General features: G+C 42.6%; 1 protein-coding gene across 7 annotated transcripts in view; it reads right to left on the bottom strand.

Annotated features, from left to right (window-relative positions):
• The window catches only part of COMMD1 (copper metabolism domain containing 1), a 79,715-nt gene that overhangs the window by 40,318 nt on the left and 16,370 nt on the right, over positions 1 to 23,027 (bottom strand). For 4 of the 7 annotated variants that reach the window (XR_008748213.1, XM_055811147.1, XM_055811144.1 and 1 more), the window contains one exon: positions 18,358 to 18,639. Coding sequence is in view for 5 of the 7 variants with exons in the window: in XM_055811144.1 (XP_055667119.1) it covers positions 18,358 to 18,639 (282 nt within the window). In the remaining 2 variants the exon portion in view is untranslated. Of the gene's footprint in view, positions 1 to 7,852; positions 7,874 to 13,392; positions 13,523 to 14,788; positions 16,195 to 18,357; positions 18,640 to 23,027 lie in introns of those variants that run through there. The other 3 variants (XR_008748212.1, XM_055811146.1, XM_055811145.1) reach the window with 3 other exon arrangements.

Below are 23,027 nucleotides of genomic sequence, written 5' to 3'. Positions count from 1 at the left end.
GAAGAGCAGGAAAAGCCAGAAAAGCTTGTTATACCCAGATGTTTATGCAAATGAAGGCTGCATATGAAAGCAAATATATTCAGAATTTATCAGGGGCATGGAGATATGCCATTAGCTTTGTAAAGCCTGACTCTTTCCACCCATGAGCACAGCACAGCACTTACTGTGCATGAAGGCATCTTCTCTGGTGATGCAACACACCCATAATTCTACGACGTATTTTTCCTGTTTACATTCTTGCGCTATCATTTTAATACCCAAAAGTACCCTGGAAGGACATGACAGTCCTCCTGCTTGTCCAGAAACACAGCTTGTATACATAAAGCACTTTGCTTTGATCCAAAAAAGCCACATCTTTTCCTCAACTTCTCACTCACTGCTTTCCACCTGGTTTGTCTCTAATAACCAGCCAAGTCTAAAGTCTAAACACAAGCCTGAGAGATAAAGATGTGTTTGTACAAAGAGGAGAGAGAAACTACGGACAAAAGGCTTCTTCATAATTTCAAGTGTAAGAGATTTGAGCATGTCTGTTTTAAGCACAATAAGTCATGTTCCATCCACCCTGGCGACCCAACCCTTGCCTCTGTCAAAAATATCGAGTGTCAACAGGACGCTGGGCTTTGCATTAACAATGCTTGTAGTGTGAAGTACGTTTACCACTGGGAAAGGAAGAGAAAAAAATAAATATCTATTTCCATATGCAACATACAGAGCTAGTCTTCTCTAAATAAATGGACCCGTTTGTTCATATGTGTCGATCTTCAGTTCTCAGAACCTATTTTCAAGTAAGTCCAACTCAAACGTGAAGGTCTAAAGAGGAAGATTTTTGTGCAGGCTACAAGAGATGACGGATGAAGTAAGGGGGCTCAGAGGGAAGAGATGATGACCCTTTGGTTTGCGGATATTTAATGAGACATCTGAACACCTCATCCAACACAGGCACAATTGATTGTCTCGGTACATCTACTAAACTCCCTGATGGCATCCTGTTTGAAGCTGAGATTGCCACATGGCCCACTAGTCCAAAGGAGAAAAAAAACATCAGAAAGAAGAACCAGCGTCCTCACGTGCCCTCGAGCCACATGTTGGAGCGTTAGCATGTAGCATCGTTCATACAGCCTGACGTACAATTATCATTGAGAGCGGTTTGCATACCTTCAGGGCAACTACAGCTCACTTAAAATGCAAATATGCTTACTTTTAAGCTGTCCTCTGCCCAATTCCAGCACTACTGCTAACCAGGTCTCCAGGGTAATAAGCCTGTGTTGTGTTCACGTGTATCTCGACTAGCAAAGCTGATTCTCAGCATAATCATCATCATGAACAAAATTATACAGCTCAGTTACATAAACTTACCACATAAAGCTCATTATTTAGAATACATTAGAACATGCAGGTGCCAAGTAATTCCTTGATGTTCCATCCCTATTTTTAAAGCTCTGCTTTGACATTGCGGTTCACTAAATCCACAGAAGAACTACTACAGACAAGGAGTTTCATCCACGCTTTCAAGTGAAGATTTCATACACTACTTTAAAAACACCCCACAAACAACAAAAAGCCACGCACACAACCCCAACAACACAACTTAATCTATTCAGAACTTCCTAGAAAAATAAGCTTTGCCACAGTGCAAGAAGAATGCAAGAAGAATACAGCATTTCCACATCACAGTGCTGGTCTCAGTACAATGACATAGAAAGACAGCATGGGGAGACACCTTGCAAACCCAAATCTTCCCCAAGATCCTGGGGATCTTCCCTTTGTGCTTTCATGTGGTCATGGGCTGGTTGACATGGGATGGTTTACAGCCCTCTGCTGTGCTGCACAATGCCAATAAAGAAAAAATCCTAGGTAGCTCTGCAAAAACAAAACAAAGAACCAAGTCTGAGAGCAAGGAGGAGGCCAAGGGGATGAAAAGAGGGAGGAAAGAGGCAGAGGAGCACCCTGAGGGTGTGGGGGCAGAAGGGTAAAGAGAAGCAGCAGAAGAAACGAAAGCAGAACAGGCAGAGAAAGGCAAGTGAGAAATAGGACTCACACACAGCAAGGAGTACACTGCCACAGCTGAACGGTGACCTGTACCTCTGGACCTGCTGGGCTCCAAGTCCTCGCCAGGACTCTGGCTTGGGCATCTCTCCTAGAGCCTCCTACTCCCAATGGCCCCTTCTTGAGCAGTCCTGCATGTAGCAGCTAACCCTGGGAGCAGTCCCCTGTCTACCAGCAAACCCTGGGCAATCTTCATGTCATGGCGCATCGTTCATAAAAGCAGCAGAGTATCTCGAAAGCAAACCCTGCATGTCGGCTTGCCACACATTGAATGACCTTCTAGAGATGTTCCAAAGAAAACAACCTTTCTCCTCTGTCACAGGTGAGACGCTTTCTTGGACAAACAGAGCCCAGTGCTGATTGTTCTATAATGTACTCCCCGCCTACCCTTCCAGCCTTGCAAAATACTCACTTTCGCCAAGCAAAGAAGAGCAGCAACTGCCCAGGATGGACTTCAGTCACAGCTGGGCAGGCTCTGGTTTCAAAAAGCACAGATGCATTACACCTATCCTACTACATCAGTAAAAATTAGATTTTTCTGCATGATTGCCTACTCCCTTAGCTAAGCCTGAGCTTCACCTTATTGACTAGAGTGCATACAATATAATCGCATGATTAAATTTCACTATGTATAAAATGCTATTTGCTTCACACTTCAAAATTTGGAAGAAAGGAAGATGTTAAGGAAGGATGACGCTGGATAATACATACACTCACGGAGCACAAGTCTCCAGGCAAACCACTTCAGATAAAAGGCAGCATTTGACCTAAGTTCTAACAATGGGGAAAGAAAAGAAGTGCTGAAAGCATTTTCCCAGATTTTGGATGGGGAGGTATTAATATTCTGCTCCAATATACCTCTAGTTCAGATTTTCTTTGGCTGGAAGAATCCTGCTAATACTTTGTCCAGTGGCTTATGAATATCATGAGTGTTCTGCCTTTATTTGCATGCAGCCATTAAGCAAACTTATTTGCCCACAGGTAAATGTTCTCATGTGCATATAGGAGGTGCAAGCCTCTGCGTGCGTAGTCTTAAGAAACCCTTTCCAAACCCATTCTTGAAAACTGTATTAAAGAACACGAGCACTACAACACAAAGTTATTAAAATACAGAAAATGTGGGCATTACAGTTGCCAGGCAACCTTAAATAACCTTCTGCCCTTTTGCGTGTGCGCTGTAACACAGGCTGCCATGTCAAGACCTGATGCTATTTATTTTCCCGGCGAACTCTTGCAGGCACTGCCCAGGCAATGAATGGGGGCTGTGTAGTGAGGCAGGCTGTGGGCTGCCCAGGCTCCCTCGTCGTGCAGAAGCCAGAGGTGCGGAGCAAAGCAGATGGGGAACTGCAGGGAGAGAAAGAAGGACCTTACAGTTAGACCAGCTGAACGATACCCTGGAGAACTGGACTGTGCCTTTACAGGAAAGCCCATGAAATGGCAGGCAAGTCAAGCCAACAATATTTTTCCAGGTGGTCACTCACTGTGTGTTCTCCGGGCTCAGTCTGAGGCATGTGGGGTCTGGTTTGCAGGACTGATGTCCATCACAGCCGTGGCTGCGCAATCAGAAACGTATGCTGGCTGTACCACCAAGGCTTAGCACTCTGGGAACTCAGGTTGAGGGTATTTTCAAACTGCGCATCAGAATTAGTGGAAATCCTTATATTTATGTTTTCTGCTTTCAGATTGTATCCTTGAAAGGGGAATTATAACACCATCATAACTGATAACTATTTATTTATGATACTTTTACGGCAGTAAGAGGGTTTGCGTAAGAGTCTCCAAACTAATAAATACTACTAAAATAAACGGTGAAGAAAAGCGTAGTATTATATTCAATGCACACTGAAAACAAATATTAAATAAATAAAGACATAATGAATGAGGAAGACAAATTAGCAGCACCCTTTCAACAAGCCCTTTATTATTCTGGGCAGTGAATGAAACAGCAACAGTGTGGGAGAAAACACAAACACACAACCAGAGCCAAGCAGAGGGCATAAAAGAAAGGAGGGTGCAGAGGAGCTGCACTCAAGCAAGGAATGGTGCCAGACGGGGAATGCGGCGAGACAACAACGCCAGCGCCCTGGTCACAACTCTCTGCTGAAAGGAGGATGCCCAGTCCTCCGAGCGCAGGGGGAGTTGTTGGACGCTGCTGTCACTTCCTAGGATGGGAAATGGTGAGCCAGGCTGACCCAGAGCACAGCACGCACCTGAAGTCACGTGCAAGTTCCTGGCCAACAGCAAATTTCTCACATCCCCTTTGCGTGTACAAGTGCTTGCGATACTCAGCCCTCTGGCCCAGCGCTCTGTTTACTGCCCTGAGAGAAAGGAGTGGAAACCTCTCCTGGGAGCCAGGAGAGCTCGTGGAGAGCTGTACATGCCATTCAAACAGGGGCTGTAAGACGCGCACAAGGGGCAGAAGGAATGAGACTGTGTCGCAGGCTTGGAGCACAGCATCATACCTCTGACAGCCCCTTCCAAAAATCCTCTTCCAAAAGGCAATGACAGAAAAGCAACGTCCAATGCTCCTTGAAATAAAGTACTGCCTGTGCAGGGGAAAAGCCAACGGTTTAGAATAAAATTATGAGATTTGCTAAACACGCTTTTCTTACCAGGTAGCTTCTGCATGAGGATTGTGGCAAGCCAACATTGTGGCAAGTCCCCCAGACAACCTCAGGGTCACCGGGATGTGGCAGCACCATCCAACCCCACAAGCCCCTCAAGCTAAGCTCTCCTCCAGCAGCTCTGGGGAACAGCCTCCTTCAGAGGCAGGCGCACAAGCCTCTTTGATGTCCAAGCTCTGCACCTGGAAAAACAAGCCTTTCTCTTTTTCTCCCCACCCCCTGCCAAGAGAGAAGGTCCTTGAAACCAATTGATTTGTCCACTTTCAAAGCCTTGTTCTCAGGTGGGGGTATTGTCTTTCTGCTCATTCTTTGGCCTTAGCATCCACTAAGCATGACTCAGTGTGTTTGCAGAGGAAAGTGTTACGACCCAAAGTGGCTCGGTCACACATCATAGCCAGACCACAATGGTATTTCAGTGCTCCCATCACTGCTTATCAGGCTGTTAACGGCCATGCAGAGCAATTTGGCATTTTCAAACCTCTAAGTACTTCTGCTCTGCAAACCTAATGCTTGCTTAATAGGACTTTAAGAAACGAAACCCCTTTAAAGAGGGTTTCTTCATCCTTTCATTTATATCTTGCATTAATTTAACCCTGAGTGTTTCGATTTAATGCAAATGCAGGTCTCTGTCACCCAGCAGCCTACACTTCTTTAGCTGATGGAGTTTAATGACATTCACTTGACTACTCTTCCCTGGTACAAAGGGAGGAGCTGCCTTTCTCTTTTGATTTTGCTTCCTAGAAATCAAAGGCTGAGACATTTTGCCTTATCTGCCCTGAACTGAACCAAGCAACAAGGTTTATCCATACCGTCCATCTGAGCGGAGCGGTTGTTCAGCCACCATTAATCAGTATGCAGTTCGGACAAAGGGTACGATCCGTCTCACCAAACTTCAGGCCCCTAGAGCTGGGCCAGTAATGCTTGCTTCCCTTTGGAGCCTGTGGGAACAGATCCTTCGAGAAAACAGTCCAAGGCAGACACCTAAACCGAACCAGATCTACCGCTCCCTCGAACTGCCTGGGTTCCTCCACGTGCTCCCCAGCAAGCTCCAGCTGGACGCAAACTGCTCCAACTCCAACAGCGGCGACCTAAACACCACAGGACAGCAACAGCAACGTGGGAAACAAGCACGTTTTGCTACACACAGAAGTTGCCTGGATTCAGTCGGTATCTTTTCTAGTGGAAAAGGTCAGTAAGAAGAGAAACACTCCAGGAAGATGCTGTTGCCCATGCCTGCACCTTCAGCGGGAGCGAGCATGTGACTCCACAGCCCTTTATCACATCCTCGTGACACTAGCTATCACAAAAGCCAATTCTGTCAAGTGTCGTGTTTGTTCTCATCACATAATCAAGATAGTTGTAGGCAGGAACAGATTCCAGTCTAATTAAGTTTGATCAGACTTGAGCTTTTTCCCAGACAGATGCACTTTATAGCCGTCTCAGCATCATGGTGGTATTTACTGGGAAACGCAAGCGCTCCGTTACCATAAAAGCAGGCAGTTTAAAATTAGCTGCAGATAACTCAAAATGACTGCTTAGAGCACAAACGTAATTTTCTGAAAGGGGTTATTCGTTCGGAACATGATGCACTGCACTCATGATCTGTCATGCCTCATTACTTCAGACCAAGTAAGTCGGGCCAGTGTAACTATATACATTGCGGTGAGCTAGAGACTCTCCTCAGTGCCAAGTTCTTTTAAGATGCTGCCTTCCAGGCTGTAGTCTTAATAATAATAATGCAAAAATGGGTTTGATAATAGCTTTTTTAAGTCCTGTGGCCTATTTACAGGTTAAATGGAATGAAATTTTTTTAATAGCTCTTAAAGCACAGCTCCACTTCTGAGAGCGATTCAACAGGAATGGAATCAATTGACTGAAAAGTTTCGTGCCTGTAAGCTTTCAAATATCACTTCAGAGATTTAAAGAAATAGGTATTATAGCAGCTTTGCATGTTCAACGAAGGTTCAGAAGCTCTTCGAGAATTTATTTGACTTCCAGTAGTAATTTCTGAGCATCTCATTTGGTTAGGCCACTGCAAACCAAATGTAAGGCAAGCATGCCCCCCATTTGCATCGGAGCAGATTAGCCATATTTGAACGCAAGGAAACTTTGTTCTTTCCATCTTGCATCTGCCTATCTAACTCCATCCACCTCATAGAGTTTGGGAACTTGGATTACAACGCTGTAATCTTCACTAGGTCTCCGCTGATCAATTTATTATTTGCTATAATTAAATCATTAGGAATGTGACAATGCATACAAGGAGGACTAAAATTCAGCAGACATCCTTTGACTGTGCAGGGTCAGGGTAAAAAGCACTACAAGCTTACTTTTGTCCTTAAAACAAGAGGCTTTATACCCTTCTTGTGACTTAAAATAAAAAAAACAACCCTGAAAAACTTGCATCATTTTTATGGTTACTTTGAAAAGTGGGAGTATATTTCAAGCATTTATTAACCAAATTAAGCATATGCAATTTAAATTATGCTTCCCTTGTCTTATTAACATATTAATGAATATAGATCAGCCAGTTAAACTAAAAATATATCACAGATTTGCATGTCTGATTATCTTTGTGGAGTTCTGCAACTGACAATTTAGAAGGAGGACAGAAAAAAACCCACCTTGTGTCAAGGTCTATGCAAAATTACAGCTTAGAGAGGTTTCTTAATCAAAGGGTTGTTTTGTATCTTTTGTAAGCTAAAATCTCTTTCTAAATGAAGAGGACTTGCTCTTGGAATTATGTTCAAACTAGTCATTTCCTCAACTTCCAAAGCAGTAAATAGGACAATGATGTCTTAACCGAAAGCACTGCCAGTGATCTCCTCCCAACAATCTCCTTTCAAAGAAAATCAGGGAAACTTACGCTTCAACACACTGCCTCAGTATTTTCAAAAGAAGCAAAAAAAAAAAAAAAAAAACCCCAAAAAAAAAAACCAGAGGCAGGCAAGGAAACAGGGAAAGCTATTTTGATGATGAAATTGTTGACAGTAGTCAACTTCTTGTAACCACTGAATAATAAAAAACACCAACAAAACCCCAAACAATGAACCAGTTTATTTATTAAAGCTGTGACTAAGTCAGAACTCACTTGAACTCACTTGCTGCTCAACTGTACTCCTTGCTGTTCCCAGACTTCTAGCATCACTCCAGGCAACTCAGCCAAATTTGTGGTTCGGCTTGCTGTATTTCCCCACCTAACACTGGAGAAAATAATCAGACAAGCAATAGGAAAAGTATTTCAATCCTGTTTCTTGTTAATGACTGTCACGAATGTAGGTAGCTAGGAAATTTTCTAGAAACAAAGAATACTAACACTGCTAAAATACCAAGATTCCTCTGTTCTTGCAATCTTAGCAGGTTCCCACCTCCAGATACCACTTTAGATCATTTCCAAAACAGATACCTTTTCCACTCTTCTGCACATTAAGTCTACAATATCAAACTCATCCAACAGCTGTGTCTCTCATTTTCTATTCCTCCTCCATTCTTTGAAGAGAAGCTAGCACTTTGGAGAGGTTACCCTTACTGCTCAGGGAAAGGTGTTTTACTTTTCATGTTCAAGAGTCCACTAGCTAGGATTTAAAAGGCGTGATCCTTTGAACACGTTAAGTTTAAACGAGCACTTCTTTCATGGCAGGGCAGAGTTCTTCATTCCTTTTGCTCAATTTTACCTCCACCCTGTCCCTTCAACAAACTGATCCAGTCCTAAAACAACTTGGTGGGGAAAAAAAAGGGTGGGGAACAAAAAAAATTCATTTGGACTCAGCCATTCTGAGCTCTGTAAATGCCTAACTACCGGGGCAGCATGCTGGTGAGAACAAGTAACAAAAGGTCCACGTTGCTGCAAGAAAAACACCTGTAACCCAAAACTACCATCCAAGACCCATGTGTGATTTTCCGTGGCAGTTCTATTACTGCCTTCCTTTTAGCCTATGTTTTTAACAAGATGAAACAAAGGCCAATGTACTAAGGTGCACCTGTAACACAAATCCATTTAATACGGAGGTAAGCGAACATGCAAATGGAGATGAAGTATTTGAGCTTCTCTGGTGCAAACTCCCACCAGCCATCTGCAGAAAAGCTGACCTATACACCACAGAAGTTGGTATCTGCAAAAAGAGCCTTGTTTCCTACAGTCTCCATTCACTCCCTTGGGAAGGGGCGTAAGCCTCTCCCAGAATTTCTTTGCTGGCACCTAGAAGCCCCGAGGTACCACTGCCAGTAGTACACAGTGACAGCAGCAAGAGCATCTGCAGCGGGAATGAGTTTGCTTCTGTACAAACACAGCGGGGTAGTATTCCAAGCATTTCACATGCTGATTAACTACATCTCTGAACAGGGAGCTCATAATACCTCAGAGTTAATGCTCAGTTACTGATTGCCAGGGACAGTTTTGTACACCAGCAAATTCCAGCAGCTACCAGTGAAATCACTCAGTTAAGAGATTTTGTAAATGGAATGATAAGAAGAAAAGGAAGGAAAAAATAGTGATGCTTACCTTTTTCTCATTTTTAACTAGGACAAGACACACAAGTAGAAGCACTAGAAGGACAGAAAGCCACTGCTTGCTAGAAATTAGCAGAGAAGTATCTCTTCCGTAAAAAAATTACACTGCAAACTGCCTACGAATTGCATTCTCCTGTTGCCCATGCCTTCTGCTGCCTGATGTATTAATAGAACTGTTCACCACGTGGGAATTCAATTTGTGAAGAAAGGTGAAAAACAAAGCTGCTGGCAGATAACATACAAGCTGCTCAAAAGAAATGATAGAGGTTCACTCTTCCCTCAGAAAAACCCTAATACATGCAGAGAAACACGGCAAGTTTAACGGTACGGTTTGCAGCGGTCTTGCTACTGGGCTGTGTTGATTTTTTTGTCAGATCAATTCTTGCACAGTCAAAGCTTTTTTGAAGACTGTAAATATATATATGTATATATATTTAGACAGAATAAAGATAATCCAAAGGATTAAGCAGCAAAGAAGGGTGTAAGAGACAAGTGTTTCTCCCCAGTTATGGGCTAGCTGTCCAATTTTGTATCTTCTGATACCTTCTCCCACAGCAGCTCTTGCCAATTAAAACAAATTAAGGAAGAACTTGTTCTTATTTACACCCTGAACACTAGTATTCACGGCTCTCAAGAGAGACCATGACAAACCTGGAAGGATCTCCAAAGCATTTTTCAGCAGCAATGTGGCACAGTGCCAAGAGTGGGAAGGCTGGCCAACTGGCAAAATACAATCTAAAATTTATTTGGCCAGGCTAGGCCTGTAAAAACAAGATGCTTTGTCAGCCAATGTAGTGGGCACTGATGTTCATAACAACTCCTTTTTTTTTTTTTTTTTTTCCTCCTGAGTTTTCTAAGAACAAATTACTTGGTAATGTTGGCATTCCGGTTTTTTGAAGAACACAGATGGCCAGCAACACCAGAGGGAAGAAACAAAGAAGCCAGTCATTTTGATTTGCTGTATAGAGGCTCTCCAGCAATGAAGTTCCCCCTTTCTAAAATGTTTTTTGAGAATCAAGCAAAACCTGTGACTCTTGTTAAAAAGAAGCTAGTGGAGATTACAATTTTTGTCCTTCAACCATGTTCCCCTTCCTTGAAGGCCTCCTGGGGTAAATATATTGCACGTAAGATATTTATCCCAAGGGAAGTTAATTCAGAAAACAGAACAGAGTCACTTTCACACGCAAACTACGTGCTGCTGGTTTTACAAAAGGTAGGCAGTACCAAAAGAAATAACTAACTCCTGTGTATTTACCGCAGGAGGCCTAACACCAGCCACGCTCCCTCCGAGTCCTCAGCAGTTGGCAACATGGCAGCAAACAGACCCAATTTTTGTGTTGCACAGTTGCTTTTTAATAAGACAGGAATCGACGACATCGGCCAAGCGTGGTCCCCTCTGCCTCCTGCCCTAGGCTTGGTATTAGCGAATTGAGAAATGGTGGTATTTTTTAATCAACTTTTCCTTTTCAGTTTCATCTCACCTTCTGTGAATCTCCAAAGACCTTCCACTTCATCCATTAAATATCCATCTTTCCAAGCCTTACACTACGTTTCACCTCAATTAAAGCCTGGTTTTGCTGCAGCAGGGCTGAGCCTCTAGCTGGTTGGTAGACGTGGGAAATGCAGAGCTGCTTCTCTACCCTCTGGCATCAACCCAGGCCAGGCCACGTGCTCCAAGGAAGGCAGAAGTGCTGACGAGGCATTTAAGAGCAAGCTCATACAGCCAAACGGTGCCAGTCTGCACATGGCATTTTGTGCAAAAGCAATGCTTCAATTCGTGCATTTGCCGCCAGTCCCTATACGACTCTAAGTCCACAGTAGCGGGGGACTGCACAGACAGCAGAGTCGCCTGTGATTATTTACACAACAGCAGTAGTGCGAGTGGCACATTGAAGCTGCTCTGCCAACCTGCCTCAAATCGAGCGATCCCTTTGGTGATGGGGGCTATGCAACCTAGGGTCTCCGAATCACCCACTTAACGCAAAGTGATAATGAAGCACCAGAAACTCACAGGCGTCCTCTAAGCTCATTAGTGACACAGGCACTTTCTTGTTAGAGAACAGAGCCAGAGCTGTGGAGGTTTTGAAGCCCAACAGCCATCTTTGCACCCAGCCTCTGCAATGCGTACTCTTTAAATGCCATCGGCTTTTTTTGCCAACCCCCCAAGCCCCTTCCAGCATCATGGTTCCCAAACAACTTCTCTCCCTCCACTGAAACCAAACTCCCAACCCAGAAGTTCATGCATTCAGACTGAACTAAAGCACAAAGCACAAAAGCAACAGGAACATGCTCTTAGCGCAATCTTCCACTTGCGGTTCAGTGACTAGAGAAGGAACTGAAATGCACACAACGACTAGATCAAATCAACAAGGAGCACGAAACCACCTGCTTCACCTGAAAGTCTGCAGGCCAAATGATCAGGTCTGTTGTGGCAGAGACCCTGACTGCAGTGACTTTATCCAGCTTGAGTCTTGAAGATCTCAAAGTGTGGACCACCACAAACTCTCGAGGTGACCTACCCCAGCACTACAGGAATGGCAAAGTAAAGGTTGAAAAGTTAACAGAAATGCTTTCAGTAGGGGAGCCAGGATAAGGATTGAGGGCTGTTAGCTAAGGATATGTTCCAAAAGTGTACCAACCACTTCTGGTGGCAAGGGAGCTAGGAGAAAACGAGCAGGAGGACTTTCAGAAAAGCCACAAGCAGACAGGGACAACCTAAGGAAGACAAGAAGGAAGAACAGGTCTTTCTGACTAACTAGTAAATGTATAGCATCAACTCCAGACAAAAAGTGGAACTGAGTGATAAAATGCACTTGCTGGAGACAAGTCTGTTGAAGCCAGCTGCCCTTGCCCCAGCCTCATCACAGTCTGTGTCCCAAGGCTGCAAGAGATGGCTCTGGAAGGTGTTTCATCAAAGCTATGCAACATTTTACTGTTGCAGGAGGATGTCTGGTTACAAAATCCTCACTGATCGCATGAGATACATAACTGATGGCAAGTTCCCTACTATAACGTCCAAGAACTCAACGTATTTTCTGAGAAGGTAAAAAATTTCAAGTGTCTGGGACTGAAACTGAATTTAGGCAGATGAAAGGCAGTAAATATGCGTCGTTATGGTAACAACCATCTTCATACAGCTCGCCTTCAATTAATCCAGAATTCTCCTCATAATACCCTGAGCTCAGCAACAAACAAACATATTTGTGTCTCACAAGTTGTACTGTTCAACTACTTCAGCAAGTCCAGTTCCAGAGTAAAAACAGTTGACAAGGAATGTATGTGTGTATGTGCCTGCACACACGGCACAAATAAACAGGGATGGGAACTATTAGTGTCACTAATTGTAGAATATCCTTGCTTTGTATAAGATGAACAGATGGCGTGCTCATGAGAAAACTTTGTCAAATATATACAGTGGAAAAGTGACAATTCAAGTCAAGACAGTTATTTGGTATCTCAAATTAATGCTCTTATCTCCGTAACATGTTACACTTAAAAATCCTAACAGCCACAAATAACAAAATTCTCTTCTTGTTCCCCAAATTTCACTTTGCTTTCAGGAGAAGGTGACAAAAATTGAACTCTCAAAGAAAAGACTACAGAGAGTGCCATGCAGAGGACTAAGGAAATATCTGAGTTAAGTCAGTCAATTGTGTTCCAGTTTTCCCTGTGCTGAGTGACCTGTTGCCCTCTGGTTTTTATTTGCTTTTGCACTGGCACTGCCTTATGTAACTGTTCCCTCCAGCTCATAAATTTCCAAGGTGAACAAAAGCTCAAGTGATTACATTCAGCTTGGCCACAAAGGTGATTTTTTTCCACTCACTTCTACTTACCGGGTTTTATATTTTTAATCACATGAAAGTATTAAGCCCATTGAGGTTAAGTTGATCGATTCGGCTTCTAAATGCCTGCGCTTTCCCATTTTTGCCTGGAACAGTATTTCTGATAATGTTAATAACTACAAAGATTAAAATGGATTAAGGCTGGAAAGGGAAAATGGTTTGGTGGTTGTTTTTCCTTCCCCTTCGCAGGCCAGGCTGCGCTTATTTTGGTTTGAGTACTCAGGACTGCTTTTCATCTCCCTGTGCATCGCTTTGCCCACACTGACATCCTACAAAAGGCAGTTTGTCTTTCCAGAACAGTTCCTACATGAAAAAGACTGAAAGTCCATTATCTGAAGTCATTTGCAGTGATAGCTCTGAAGCAGCCTGACCTGGAGTCACAGGGAGGCAAAAGCAAGCACAGCCATAATCCTTCCTCCCCATAGCATGAGTCTGCTCATGACGTTTTCTTGATCTGACCTTTCTTCAGCGGTGAAAGCTATCGCTGGAGATAACAGCAGCCTAGGGAGACCAAGAGACCCATGCTTACAAAAACGTGAAAACACCAACAGATCCTCGGCAGCATTCAGTCTGTAATCCTAGCAAGGTAATGAGATTTACAGAAGCTAAATCCTAAGATTTTTTTATTACACTGTGACAGCATGTTCAATTTTAATATTTGTCAACGTGCGTGAATTCAGCTTAGCATTTGCTTATAGCACAGTCGATACAAACTTCAACCTAAATTTGTGTAGAACATATATAATTAACAAGTCAGAAACAATTTTGACCTCCCAAAAAGTAATACTTTTGAGACCTACTTCACTCCTTCCCAGAACATTAAAAGAATTAAACCTTCATAGCCATACAAACTAAAATGAAATGACATTTCAAGCTCCAGACCTTTGAAATCCTGATGAAATCTACCTCCTACATGTAGCATGTGGCAATTGTCTATGTTCATTATGAATTCTTTCTGCACCTGAATTAACAGAATTATTACCTGAATTATTATTATTTTCTCTGAATTACCAGGGTCTGGAGGCAGCCGCTAGCAAAGAGCGGATGTCATATACCTACAGTAAACTGATTTTTCATTATCAGGTGAGTTCTTGCACAGGCAAAAGGTCACTATTGAGGAAGTCCTTTCATCAGAAAGTATTTCTCCCATGAAAACTGTGGCAAGAGTCTAAAGTGACAATCAAAATATATTCAGAACTAGCAAATATTTAGCTTTTAGTATTTGCTATATAGTAGTATTTACCTAGTGTACACTATTAAGTAATTTTTATGACACCTCTGCCAGGCAGATGTTTTAGAAAAGGAAAGAGAAGAGATATTTTTTAGGGAAAACCCCTCTCATCCATAATCCTGGTGCAATTTCCTCGGGTCTTTCTGGGAAGAATCCTGCAGTGGAATCCTAGACTTCGTATTAAATTAGGGCAGAAAATACTCCTGGCTCATAAAACATACTTAACATCCCACAGAACTAACCAAAGTGCTATTACGTGGATTACCAGTATCTTTAACATTGAAAAGACATGCATGTGAAGAAAATACCCACCCTATAAAGAAGCTGAAGCATAAATACTCAGACTAATCTATAACATTTGATCGGTACTAGACATTAAACTGCAAAATACGTAACGCCGCAAGAAAGTAAAACTTCCTGGCAAATCGGCCCACAATACTAGCAGACAGAACACAGCCAAGGGAGGCTTGCTGCCCTTTCAGTCCTGGGGGTCCCAGAACTCCCGAAACTATTAAAGAAGTTTAAATATATCTTAATGCCAAGCCAGAGTGCAAAATCAACGCATTTATTTTCTATTAACGACAAGGTCAGATATAAACGTGTGACTGAAAGCTGCAGGTAACCTAACGTTGCGCAGCAGCGACCCTTTGCCATAGGGAGCAATGTTGACGCAGCGGGGCAGGAAGGGCATGAGAAGGGCGACTCTCCAGCTCACTCCTGTCCCTCCCAGCAGCTTCGTGTCCGGTTGAAATTTCATGTCAAAACAGCTTTACAGTGATGCTCAGAGAGTGAGAACAAGATTTAAAAGGACATAAAGAAGGGGGCAGGGAGCTACAGATATTTTAAGGTAATGCCAGCAAGGTACAGAGATACAGGAGGAGCAAACCATTGTGCAAAAGGAAAGATGGGCTGTTCAGAAGGAAAGAATGAACTGGCAGTGTTGAGCACTGAATACCACAAACAGATGAAGGCAAATGTAGGTTAAAGTGCAACTGCTTTAGGATTTTATTTTTAGTCATATTGTTCAAGAAAATGGGTTTTCAAAGCACAGTACTTCATGGCTGGCATGGTCATCTCCCTTTAACCAGGATGTATAAAGACTATAAAAACCAGCATAAAGGGAACTCCAAATGTTGCTGTAAGATCTTTACTGAAGAACAAGCGTTCAAACTGCAAGTTACAGATCCTGAACGAAACTTTCCAAAGTTTGGAGCACCAGTATTTCTTAATGTTTCTCATTAGAAGTGTTTTTAAGAGCACTTAAGAGAAAAGGGTTCATTTTTTTCCATTATCAGTAATGCCGAGGACAGTAAGAATTAATGCATGCAAGCTGTAATGGATTCTCAAAGCCAGAAATATCTCTCACATCAAAAAACATAATTGAAATTTGACAAAATTCATGTAAACATGCTAGCACTTATGAAGCAGTCACTTCAAATTCCCCATTTCTAGGCATATTAGGTCTTATACAGTCTTTCCATCACGAAAGATTTTAGTGATTAAAATTCAGAGATAACAAGCAGAAAGCAAGGTTACTTATTGAAGCACAGGCAGCAGAAACTCCACCACCCTGTCTGGTCTTCTGCGGCGCAGACATCTAAATCCAGTCTAGAGACCCAGAGAAGAACCAGAGCAACTTTAAATTCTGGAAAGGTACATTTTCTGCAGAGAATTTCTTTGCTTCTGTTGAAACGTATGAAATATTAATGTCAATTCGTTACACATCAATGCATTTGTATACTCCCCTGTTATCAAGTGTCCAAATGAAAACAGTCTGTTCTGAATAATTTACTCCTGAATCATCAGCCAGCTTTATTCTGCATATCCAGATCTTCAGTATTCGCCAAATCACATCTACGACTGACAACCTTTTAGAAAACACGTTCTCGCCGTTTAGTGTCAGAAAGGTACCAGCATGTGTTTGTTTGATGTGCTACAAAACCTGATATTTAGAACAGATAGCAGTGAGCTAATGATAAAGTAAAAATACATATAAAGGGTATAAAACTTGATGATTTAAGTTTGTGGGCTGGATCCAGCATACAAGAACATGTTCAACCTCCAGTAGTAGTCTCTGCACCCATCCTTCCAGGAGGACACCAAATGCAGGAGGAGGCTGAGGGTTCAAAGAACTGTTCTAGCAACCCACCTGCTGCCCTTTCAGTCCTGGAGTTCCCAAAGCTCAGCCCATCACAGGAGCATGCAGCCTCATACCGACTGCCTCAACCAAAAGCTTTTCAGCAGAGAACCTATTTAACGAAAGCTAAAGGCTATGGGAAACCACAGCTCCTTACAATAAATGGTGATTTTGACTCAAGTGGTGACAATGCTAATTAACTCCATGATTTTTTCTGGAAGTACCAGTCTAATACCCTTACTTGAAGCAAGCGTCAGACTTGCTGACAGCTCACTACTGCCCTCAGCAAAGGAGGCAAAAGTTACATCTGATGGCTGTTCAAAAAAAAAGATTCGCACAACCACTTCCCTTTGAAACATGAAGCTTCATTACTAAAATAATTCATTTTGGTTTTGTTGCGGGGCTCTTTGGTAAGAGAAATTACAGCATCTCAGAAATGCGTATTCTTCCTTCATGTCCACATCTCCTTTCTGTCACTGCACAGGGTGGATGGAATACAAATGTATTTATGGACTGATGTTACCGTAATAATCCATTACTGGGGAAAAAACAACTTCAAAACAAGGGTCACTGACTACAGAATTCCCTTATGAAATACAACAGTGGTTCTGACTCAAGGATTCTTTTCTTTTAATGAACACAGGTATTTTTCCCATTTGCTCACTAATGTATTCAAACTTTTTTTTTTTTTTGTAAAACTTTTTCCATTTGTTACTAATAGAATGTAATTATTTCCAATCTCAAGATCCTCAGCAGAAAACTCCACTTTTGCGAGGCTAGGAAAAAACCTAAAACCACACACCATTATTAAATTGGCCACTGCAGAGATACAGGAGTGGAAGGTGGAGGGTCGGCACTTAGGAAGGATAAGCTTTCGGAGACTGAGAGGAAGAGTGGACTAACAGAGTAACTTTAATGATATACGTAGATAGATAGATAGTCTCTGTATGACCCCAATTTACTTGTACATTTATTTATTCTGGCCTTGGTATAACCACAGAGTTTCAATTAAATCACGTGGTCTGCATAGGTATACTCCAGGTGCGTGCATGTACGTGTGTGTGTGTATGCCACCCACATTTTAGCTGTACCTAATCCAGGTACTCTTTTGCTACAAGCTACTACAACTATGAAATGGATTATGAAATCCAAGGAAACTTGCTAAATGTTAATAGTTAACATCCCCAAATTAGCCCATGGTGTAAGTTGCAGTAGCTACTGATAAGAGATGACGTTGTAAGATTCACTAACACATTGCAGAGGAAAAAGATACCAAACTGAAACACATTTCCTGTCAGAAAAAACCAGATAAACAGAAGATGGGAAGTCATGCCTTTAGTTGTACATCCATATGAATTATAAAGATTAAAAAAGAAATGCAGTGTTCAGCACCAATAGAGCTGTATCTGTTTCTCTGGCAGATAAGACCAGATTATATAATGTGACTGGTAATAAAGACGTACTTGCAATATGAAAACAGACGTTATGCAAGATAAAAGAGGAGTCTTTCCCCTCCTTTGTCCTAAAATGTCAGGGATGCTTGATCATCACAATTTGTGAACTTTGCTCTTTTTCAGCTTCTACGTTGCAGGTACTACCTAATTTCAGTATTTGATTAGGAAAAAAAGACTGATCAATTTTGCAGCACATGGAATACAAATATAATTTTAATATAACTGCTGGTTCAGCTGATTTTATGTTTGATTTCTACATCCTCAGATTTTCCAAGCTTAACGTAAAAAGCGCTGTCAAGACATATATGACGATATAAAACAAAACCCAAAATTGCATTCACCACCCAGAATGCATCTTTGTATCTAAAGATGGAGAACAAGTTCAAGTACATTGAAGACCCGGTGGTGAAAAATACACTGACTTGATCTGGATGCAGTGAACTCAGCAAAGGTAAAATGTCTCAGCATGTTTGTAGATAAATCAGGTTTATATATTTTGCAAAAGAAAGCTTACCTGCCCATTTTTTCCCAGTTCCATCTCAACTATCGCAACAGGAGTGTTTATCTGATCAACGTGTCTTGACTGTGATTTCAGATCCACTCGCCAGCTCATGTTTTTCAAGACATTATCCCAACGGCTTTGGTTGATCAGGCTCTCATGAATCTTTAGTCGGTGGTTCTTCCAAAATTTTGCAATGACTGCAGCTTGATCTGATGTGATGCCACCTTGTTTTTTGGTTTGGGCAGTGAGAAAAGCCTCAAGTTGATTCAAATCCATGTCTGCTGAAGCAATCGACTGTAGGGAATATAAAAGGAGTAAAAGGGAAAAGCTTGCTCAAAAATACAGTCTAGCAGAAGGCCACGTCTTTAGGGTTTTACAAATATTGGATTTTAAAGATATAGTGCAAATAAATCCGGGTTATGGAAATAACCTGACGACTTTCATTAAAATGCCATTTGCAAGTGCCTGCTACTTATCCCAGATTCCTGTCCTCAGACAGCTGGAGGGCAATGGATCGGGAACAGTGATGAGGGAACTGGGAGCGCCTTTGGGAATGCAGTACTGGTACAGGATAACAAAGAGAATTCTCACTGTTTCCCTGGCCCCCTCCTCCAGTATGCCCTAGGCATACCCAACTGGTCACTACTGGGAACACCGGGCCAGGACTCTGCCATGATACTGCTGTTCTGATGGTCTATTAAACAGGAAAGCTGGGGCAAACGTGACACACGCCCGGCCAAGGCTGAAACAAGAGAGGAGACATGCCAGCTCCCTGCAACACCCGCAGCTTCACGGGCCACCCCAGCACCACAGACAAGGCAGCACAACCGGTACACGGTGCACCAGTGAAGCGGGGCCTGCAGCACTGGCCGCAGTGGCGTGTGGGTGCAGCGGCAAAGCGTGGGACTTCCCAGGGAGGGTCCATGTGCACGGAGCAATCCTTAAAAACATGACTGCAGCTTCTTCCCACGCATCAGCGGACTCTGTCAGGGTAAACACTATGTTTGTGTTTTGCCAGGAAGCGTACGGGGTCCTTCGCTCCTCCTCCCTGCACAGCAACAGAAATTATTCTTCCCAACTCCCTTTTTTTAATAGATTGCCAGTTTTCCCACCTAATTTTCCAAAACTGGTAATCCTACAGCCTTACATTTGCATCGCCTAACTGGCAATGCTTGCAAAATACGGCCATGCAGGGAGGGGAGGACAGGAGGCAGAGAGAGAGGAAACTGTGGCTAAGCTTCCCCACCACCGTTTCAAGCAGACGCTTCTGCTTCATTCTCACCCAAAATGGATGCAGCTTGTCTGAAACGAACGCGGCACCTCCAAGCATGCGCCAACATGGAGCACAGCAAGGTGAAGAGCAGTCAATGCTGCAATCTTTGGGATTCGCCTTCACTGCATTCTCCCTGACGTGGTATTCCTGCCGCCGTATTCCACGTGCTCAGGGAAGCACCGATCTCGCTCTCAATAGCCAAGGGGGTGACACTGTGTGGCTTCTGGCCAGACGCACGCTGTGTGTTTCACATCGCTCCTCTGCAAAACTGGGTAACGCTTACTTCAAAACAGGGGGTTGGCGCTCTGCGAGCTGGCCAAGGACCTGCTGCTTCACCGGCAGCGAACTGCAACTGCCAGCGGGGTGAGCTACCGGCCGGCTCTGCCGCCTTCCTCTAGACCAGACACGTCAAAGTATACACCATCTCAGCCGCATCAGCACTGACAGTCCTTTTTGAAATAAAACGGCAGGTAACAAGAAAGCACAAGAACTAAGGCCAAACCAAAGAGCTCGCGCATCACGCAAGTGACAGAACAGCGGCGGGTTTGCTGGTTCGAAGGGAGGGAAGCCGACACCAGGACGTGCTCAGCAGCCTTCAGCAGCCACCCCACCGCGTCCGCCTCACCTTCGGCGCTCTGCTCAAAAGGAAAAGCAAACCAGAAACAACACCCCCAAAAACCCCAACAAACAACTTGTGATCTACAACCATTAGCTGCCTTTTATCATCCACGTGTAAAATCTCTCTCCTGAAGCTTCTGTAATGTGTGTGTGTGAATATATATATATTTTTTTTTCTTCTTAGAGGGATGTGCCACCTTCCCTAGCTCTCAGAATGGATTAGCAGCCATCTGTTACATGGCAGAGAAAAGAAATAGCAATCCACACTAGAAGTCACTGCTTGGCTGTATCAGGGTTCCAGCTTAATAGGAGCATCTGCCAATTTATTGTAAAATTTGAGATGCCTAGTGCACCACCGTCTTTTCTACAGGGCATTCGCCATGTCTGTATATATTGCTTCCTTTTATCATGAGGATATTTCACTTGAGGTAATTATCCTGTAATACCTAATTATGCTGTAAGTGAAAAAAGCACTTTTCATTTTCAAAGAAAAGCTATTTAGGCTGACAGTCCTTTCCTACATCCACGTCTTACATGAACAGGACTGTCCATTAACAGTACAGTGGAATATTTTGTTTTAGTATTTTTCGTATCACTACATCTGTGTGGGGATCTGTTTGCGTGTTGTGTGACACTGGCTACCGCCTACATACACCTTTTGTGTTGTTTTATGGAACAGAGGAGGAACAGAGGTGAATCAACAACCCCAGACCCCAGCACCTTATGTAAGCTGTGTCAAGACTAAGATCAAGTTGAGATGCAGACTTTCTTCTCAGTTCAGCTGTGCAGAAAATTGCCTTCTGTTTTATTCCCGTGCAAAAACCAAGAACATAAACTGCATCCGCTGCACTGAACCAAGCAAAGGTGTCGTAGATGCAGATTCACTGGATCAAATAAACAGGTAATCCTTTTCTAGGCTTGATTTTTATAACCTTCAAACACTACACATTTGTAATACCTCAGATTCTTTTTAACCTTACCCCCTTTGCAACAACTCTTTTGCAAGATGCAGCAAGATTTCTGGCGGTGCTTTGCTAAGCTGGAAAAAGACGCACACACAAAGTTCCTTATTGTGCTTGACACATGACATAAATTTGACTTTGAAGTGTATCTGAAAGAGGAAGCTTATGACCAAGCTTGCAGTTTTAAAGCATAAGGAAAACAGAGCAATATTGCTAGGGCTTATAACAGGGCAGTTATACTTGCCTGTTTGGCAGAGATCATCAACAGATTGACAATTAGTTAAGATCCGGTGCGGGCTACGTTTAAAAACTCTGTATGTTCATATACTACAAGCACCCCGATACAGTTTGCTACCAAAACACTACCACGTAAAACAAAGGAAGGAAGCCATGTTCATAATTAACAGCCATTTATCTCTCTCTCACACACAGACATGTGTGCACATGTACACATGATATGGATCACTTCATCCTGTACACGTAAACTGCTAAGAAACCGTAAGATAACTATGCTGTATTTTGGTATGCCACTATAGGCCATCGTTCAGACTAGAATCTCTCAGCTTGGAAATATGACAACTACTTAAAACCTCCTTTTTAAAAAAAATAACATGAATTTTAATTGGAAATGGATCAAACAATGAACAAGTTATACTTCAGTATAGCTGCATGAAGATATTAATGGAGATATATTTTTTTAAATTCCTCGGTAAAACCCACCAGCTATAAAACTTTTCAAGTCACCGAAGAACAGCAACTCATTTTAATATCCTTCTTCATCTTAACTTTGAAACATTTCACCATGGACAGGAAACCTGATACAAGTTACAAAGAATGAGAGCACAATTAAGGTCTTTGCTGGTCTTCCATCTCTGTTATTGTTATAAACAATATACAACTGTACAACTAGTTGTATACAACACCTATACAATTAATTCTTTAAACAAGCATAGCAGTTCTCCATTGCTCTTATGAATGGTCACAGTTAAATTTTTTACTTTTTTTAAGCTTGAGGAGATGTTTTAATTTAACTTGGCAAAAATTTATATTTCCAGTCATGTTCTGCCAAGCATTACAAACAGTTCTTCCTATTACTTTTAACAATGCTCATTTGTTAGATAGAATATCGAATTATAGTGAATACACCTTATTGATATTTCTAGAGATTAATTTAAACTTAAAACATGAGTGGTTCTTCTGTGCTTATAACTAAAGACAGATAAAATATGTGAGTGTAGGTCTCCTCTCCTGCTTTTAAGCCCTAGGAGCTTCGGGTGAGCATTTGCCACCCCCAGGACAATGGCCAGCTGCTGTCCACCTCCCACACAGCGATAAAGATGGTTTCACTGCTGGAATAAACAACACACGCACACGTTAGCATTGTTAACTGCAAACTTCTCAGGACTTAAAGGTGTTGAAACCTGTTTTATCCATCAGTTCCTACAGCTGAATCACTGTCAGCATTGGTTCGAGAGGGGTACATCTTATTAATGCCAATTACTTGGTCCAGACAGACCTTAAAGTGCAGGATCTACTGCTGTACCTTGAGTCACTGCCAATGACCTACAGCAGTATGTTATATAGACTTTACATTCTGAGCTAAGCGTGTCTACGTGGAGATCCTGCCTTAGTTGTTTCCCACCTCCTCTCTTCAGCAGTCCTCAATAAGCATACTTTTGCAACGTATTGTCACAGCCCCCTTTCTATTTACATTCTGCCCCATCTCTATGCCATTCTACAGCACGTCGAGAAGTGCCGTAGCACTGAGGAAAAAAGGTTATGTAGGTCCTAATTCCAGTTTTTATTGGTAATCACAAATTATTTACTAT

Source organism: Falco peregrinus, chromosome 7 (genome assembly GCF_023634155.1).
Source record: "Falco peregrinus isolate bFalPer1 chromosome 7, bFalPer1.pri, whole genome shotgun sequence".
Classification (NCBI taxonomy): domain Eukaryota; kingdom Metazoa; phylum Chordata; class Aves; order Falconiformes; family Falconidae; genus Falco; species Falco peregrinus.
This window is presented reverse-complemented; position numbering and strand designations above follow the sequence as displayed.